Genomic DNA, 6,220 nt, shown 5'->3' with positions numbered 1-6,220 from the left:
GAATAAAGAGTGTATTAATTTTTTTTCGAGTCGGGTCTCTATTTCGCGTTTAATTCGATTCTGTCTCATTCTCCCTTTTGGGTTTCTTAACCGTAGGGGTTAAAGATCCAACCATGGTTAGAATTGCGACTTCTGGGTTAGGGTCGGGTTAAGCTCGGGTCAAGTGGGATGATGCCTTTAAAAGGGAGGCCTTGCTGCTCTGCTCTCGCATCCCTCCCGTTGTTGTTTGAAGCCTTCACTCCTTACTGAAATTGCATGGTGGAATCATCCGTTTGCCCCTTCGTTTCTCATTTGTTTTAGGGTTTTTTTGTCCTTCTTTCTTCTTTTGATCTTCTGGTTTCTGGTAAGTTCTTTCTCCTCCTCCTCCCCCTCTCGTCCAAATCCTCTGTTTTAGTATTTTCCTCATGAGCTCTGCTGATCATGTTCCATGTTTGAAAATTTGATCATCTTTCTCAATTTCAACACCTTGTTCTCGGAATATCTAAAATTTTCAGTCTGGTTTCCGGTGGTTTCTACGTTTTTGTTTATCATGAGCTCATGGACAAAATCTACGTGAATTCAGGAACTTTTGCAATGAATGCTAATGCTTGATAACAGCATTTTACGCAGAGAATTTTTTTAGCGCAAGACATTTAAAATGTTAATCTTTAATGCCGATACGAACGGAAAATCGATCCACATAGTATTTACGATAGATTTCGGATTTCCTTTAATTTCTACGATAAGTTATGGATACCATTATTTCTGTTTTGATCTGTTGAGCAAATATAGATAACATTATCCCTAAATTTTACTTTCAGAAATTGGATTTTTTACAGTTATCTCTTATTGTGTTATTCTATTTTTTTTCTTCAAATAAATGTTTTCGTTCGTTCAGTATCTGATATAATACGTGTTGTCATGGTAATAAAAAACAGAAATTGCAGAGAAGAGATGGCTTCAAACGGAACCGGTAGCGGTAACGCAGAGTTCAGCTTCACGGGCGTCGGAACTGCTCGCAACGGGCTTGCCAGGATCCAAACTCAGAAGAAGCAAAACGGAATCTGTCATGACGACAGTGCTTCTCCCGTTAAAGCTCAGACGATCGATGAGCTGCATTCACTCCAGAAGAAGAAATCCGCGCCAACTACGCCGATCAAAGGAACGCAAGGCGCTTTTGCTACAATTTCCGAAGATGAGCGCCAAAAACAGCAACTCAAGTCCATCAGGTAGAGTCCCGTTTCTGAGAGATTTTTCTCTGCAGTGGAAGTTGCCCCTTGCCCGCGAATCGCACGGATTCAAAACAAATAATGAACTTTTGTTTGCTTGTTTTCTGTTTTCTTTAATGCTAGCGAATCAAAGCAACGTGTATGTGGCATCACGAAATTACCCTGCGGTTCATTTATGAGAGTACGTTTATAACTTTTGTCCTCTTTCTTTTTGAAACAGTGCATCTCTGGCATCGCTGACGAGGGAGACGGGGCCAAAAGTGGTGAAAGGAGACCCAGCTAGGAAATCCGAAACGCCCAGGGTTGTTCATTCGCATCAGCATACACCAACCATCGTCGTTAGTGACAGCGCTTTGAAGTTCACCCACGTCCTCTACAATCTTTCTCCTGCAGGTATAATACTCGTAAACTCCCAAACCAACCCGCGTCCTTTTCCTTTTTTGATTCCTTGCAGCTGCCGGAGAAAGGGACCTAGCTAGATTGCATATATTTGCATTGTCAAATTAATTATTGAGGACATTTCAAGTAGATAAAGCCAAGAAACGGTGTAAACAAAGGCGCAAATTTGCCTTCTTTTGACTTGTTCACATCACTGGGATTATGAGAAAATGTTTTCCCCTCTGTTTAAAGGAGATCTACCTTTTCACAGTGTATAAGAAAGCCACGTGTCCCAGGTTTTCAAAGCTGATTGCATGGTTTTAAGGAGCCTTTCGACTTTACCTATCTTGCCTGCTTTTCATTTATACTTTTTTCTTTTTCCCCAGATTTACTGATCTTGGATGTCATTCTTCTTCTATCTTCTACTCCACAGAGTTGTACGAACAGGCTATAAAATATGAGCATGGATCGTTCATAACGTCGAGCGGAGCGTTAGCCACGCTCTCGGGAGCGAAGACAGGTCGCTCCCCCAGGGATAAGCGTGTGGTAAGGGACGAAACAACAGAAGATGAACTTTGGTGGGGAAAGTAAGTCCGTTGCTCTATTATCTTTCCAGTTTCCATTTTCTAGCTATTTGAGCCATTTCTGTGATTTCGTCACGAACTCGACTTTTCTTGTTGACTAACCAGGGGCTCACCCAACATTGAAATGGACGAGCACAGCTTCTTGGTGAACAGAGAGAGAGCCGTCGATTACTTGAACTCGCTGGACAAGGTTTCTCTCAATTTACTGCTCTAACCCATCCAATTTGCTTATCATCGTAAATTACAATTTACTGCTCTAATTATTTATCATCATTCTCATCCATCTGTCTCAATCTCATTCTATAAATAAATTATTATAACGAATTATCATGATAGCTTCCTTTTTCGCTTGAAGATGATAACGTAACGTGTTATGTGTGTATCGTAGCTGCACATGATGGGGCCGGGCATTTACAGGCTTTGCATTAGAAATTCATCGAATTTGGTGCCTTGTCACCATTATTTTATTTGTTTTGAAACTTTCGGGGGTTCGGTGGTGGTATCTTTCTTGACGTCTTGTGTGAGTTGACAAGAGCAACTCCAGTCCGTTGGATAGAGTATGGGCCCCAACTTTTTGATGATTCTCTTGACCTTGATGTGATGATGTCATTAACTTTATTATTATTCACCGTGAAGAGGAAAAGGAGCCTTTCCTCCTTTTCCCCAATAGGAGCGAAAGCAAAACTCGAAAATATCTTACGGCTTTGACACGTTTTGTGTTATTGCTGTCCTTTACACTTTGCCATTTATTGCTGACTTCTGAGGGTGTGTCACTGGACTGTGTCGAGTGTGTCCTGCCCTGGCCAGACTGTCGTTTCACTTACCCTTCCGACGACGCTTCCGTATGTGTGCTATGTCGATATATGGGACCCACCACCCTAGTTACCCCTGTCTAGACTCTAGTTACACGGTCAGTGTGAGTGTGAGATTACTTGATTTTGCCCCTCCAGAAGAACTGATCACAGTGTTTGGGCTTCAAAGAAAATCCATAAAGATATAGATCAGGTTGCTAAGTAACAATAACAAGCCAGCGACTGTATTATGAATCCGTTTACCCAAATACTTGGTATATTTGTTTACCCATTTTGGATGTTGAGATAATAATGGTATTTAATTTTGCATTTGCAGGTGTATGTGAACGATCAATTTCTAAACTGGGACCCAGCGAACCAAATCAAAGTCCGGATTGTCTCAGCCAGAGCGTACCATTCCTTGTTCATGCACAACATGTAAGTAAAAGAATAGGATCAGTAATAGTAACAACAATTTAATCAGCTGTACAGTACAGTACCAGATAAGTTCTCCAACTGCCGACACTCGAACACTGTGAATGTGAATATATGATTATCTAGCTATCTCAGTTATTAAGTTTCTAACGCTGAAATAATGAATGCATGGTGGATTGGTATAGAATATATATTTTCCACAAGCTATATATATATATATATATATATATAGTAGGTCCCTTTGTGTTGTGTAAGGTTGGTGCAGAAATTCAACAAGTGAATTAGTTTAGTGAGTGTACAAAATGGATAACCGCGTGGGTGGCAGGTGTATCCGACCCACGCCTGAAGAGCTGGAGGATTTCGGTACTCCGGACTTCACCATATACAATGCTGGGCAATTCCCGTGTAATCGATACACCCACTACATGACATCCTCCACTAGCGTAGATCTGAATCTTGCTAGGAGGGAAATGGTCATCCTTGGCACGCAGTACGCCGGGGAAATGAAGAAGGGTCTTTTCAGCGTTATGCACTATCTCATGCCTAAGCGTCAAATCCTGTCCTTACATTCTGGCTGCAATATGGGCAAAGATGGCGATGTCGCCCTCTTCTTTGGATTATCAGGTATTGTATCAATGGATCGTTGTACCACCACGCCATCATCGCCTGCCCTTGTCTCCACCCCCCCCCCCCCCCCCCCCCCGCCCTTTTATCTGATACCGAAACTTACTGGATTTTGTTATTTTTGCTTCTATTTGCTTAATTTGTCATCACTCCCAGTTTGCTCAACATGCATTAATTGTATTGTATTTGTAACAGGCACGGGGAAGACAACACTTTCTACGGATCATAATAGGTATTTAATTGGAGACGACGAACACTGCTGGAGTGAGAATGGTGTGTCTAACATTGAGGGTGGTTGCTATGCCAAGTGCATTGATCTTTCAAAGGAAAAGGAGCCTGATATCTGGAACGCCATCAAGTTTGGGACTGGTACTAATAAAATCTGAGACCTTGCTACTTTTGTAATTCACTTACTCCCCACTATCCCTTGATTTGGATGTTGCTTTCAATCGGCAATTAATTGCCTGTGGTTTGCAGTTTTGGAAAATGTGGTGTTCGACGAGCACAGTCGGGAGGTAGATTATTCGGACAAATCTGTTACAGGTAAAAGATGACTCCACGGTTGTTTACTTGTTCCGAAATGAATCCCTTCCAAAAGCAAAATCTGGTGGCTATTAGCTTTGGCTGCTGAAATTAATCCTCATATGGTTTCTTAGATGATTGATTCCTTTGCCCAATAACAATAACGATAAATCCCTATCATCACTAGTAATTTTAATATTGGGTGTGAGAGATTTTAATGTTCTTTGTTTCTTTTTGTACAGAAAACACTCGAGCAGCATACCCCATTGAGTACATTCCAAATGCAAAGATTCCATGCGTAGGCCCACACCCGAAGAATGTCATCCTTCTAGCGTGTGATGCTTTCGGTGTTCTCCCACCTGTGAGCAAATTGAGCCTGGCCCAGACCATGTACCATTTCATCAGCGGCTACACAGCTCTGGTATGCGCATAATGACTCCATTTTTATTTTTTTCTTCAGATGATCATTTCTAAACTACTACTACTAAAGCCTTGTGCTACAGTACAGACAAACCTCTCTAAGAACTAAGAAATAGGAACTGTCACATATCTATCTCCCATTCAGTATAAGAATTTCTCAAATGCTACTCTTATGATTGGTGTTCGTTAAGGAACCATGGGATGCTCTATGCTATTATGGGTCCATTGGCTAGTTGAATTAATTATATAGTGAAATAGTACCGATGTAAACTCTGGGAGAAGCATTTTGATGGCCTTTTTTTTCTGAAAATAAAAACAGGTGGCCGGAACAGAGGATGGTATAAAGGAGCCACAAGCGACATTCTCCGCCTGCTTTGGAGCAGCATTCATCATGCTGCATCCTACTAAATATGCAGCAGTGCTAGCCGAGAAAATGGAGAAGCACGGTGCCACTGGATGGCTGGTCAACACTGGCTGGTCAGGTGGAAGGTATATACAAATTACAGGAATTCAATTAGGAAATACCTTATCCCTCTTCCCTCAAGTCTCAACATATAATAATATATTTTGGGTCTTGAATATTGATTGATTAAACAAAATTTTCTCCCTTGCAGCTATGGCTCGGGTAACCGAATCAGGTTGCCGTATACAAGGAAGATAATTGATGCCATACACTCCGGTAGCCTCCTCAAGGCTAATTACACCAAGACTGAAGTGTTTGGGCTTGAGATCCCTACAGAAGTTGAGGGCGTCCCTTCGGAAATCCTGAATCCAATGAACACTGTTAGTTGGCCCTTGTTTCCCCTAGCTCTTTTGCTTCTTTTTAACTCTTCTACTCGACCTTTAGTTGGTAGGTACATTTGATAATTGTGTTTTACTAATATATGTGAGCGTTGGATTGCAGTGGACAGACAAGAAAGCATACAACGACACCCTGCTGAAGCTTGCAGGCCTGTTCAAGAAAAACTTCGAGGGATTTGTGAATTACAAGATTGGCAAGGACAACTCACTGACTGAGGAGATCCTTGCTGCTGGTCCTATCTTCTGATGCACAAAAAGGGAGTTAATTGTAGTTGGCTACTTTGGGTTGCCTGTAGATGTGTAATTCATGTTTTCTAGCCTAGTTCAAATGCAAAAGGTTCTTTAGGCAGTAGTTTTATATATATTATAATGTACAACTTCTGGCAAAAATTTGTTTAATGCAATCATCGAAGCATTTAAGATATGGGGCCTCTGCTCTTCTCAAGCTCAGAGGAGT

The 6,220-nt window shown here is 41.5% G+C and overlaps 1 protein-coding gene across 1 annotated transcript; it reads left to right on the top strand.

Moving 5' to 3' along the window:
• Positions 1-203: 203 nt before the first annotated feature.
• LOC104610545 (phosphoenolpyruvate carboxykinase (ATP) 1) lies at positions 204-6,185 on the top strand. Its single transcript, XM_010277209.3, has 13 exons — positions 204-343; positions 918-1,208; positions 1,429-1,601; positions 2,020-2,173; positions 2,276-2,360; positions 3,299-3,399; positions 3,722-4,020; positions 4,216-4,389; positions 4,498-4,563; positions 4,785-4,963; positions 5,282-5,451; positions 5,577-5,745; positions 5,867-6,185. The coding sequence occupies exons 2-13, from the start codon at positions 934-936 to the stop codon at positions 6,008-6,010; spliced, it is 1,989 nt and encodes a 662-aa protein (XP_010275511.1). The 5' UTR covers positions 204-343; positions 918-933; the 3' UTR covers positions 6,011-6,185.
• Positions 6,186-6,220: the final 35 nt, after the last annotated feature.

Source organism: Nelumbo nucifera, chromosome 1 (assembly GCF_055504915.1).
Source record: "Nelumbo nucifera cultivar China Antique chromosome 1, China Antique-T2T, whole genome shotgun sequence".
NCBI classification, from domain to species: domain Eukaryota; kingdom Viridiplantae; phylum Streptophyta; class Magnoliopsida; order Proteales; family Nelumbonaceae; genus Nelumbo; species Nelumbo nucifera.
Note: the sequence above shows the minus strand (reverse complement) of the source record. Positions and strands in the feature narration are given on the sequence as shown.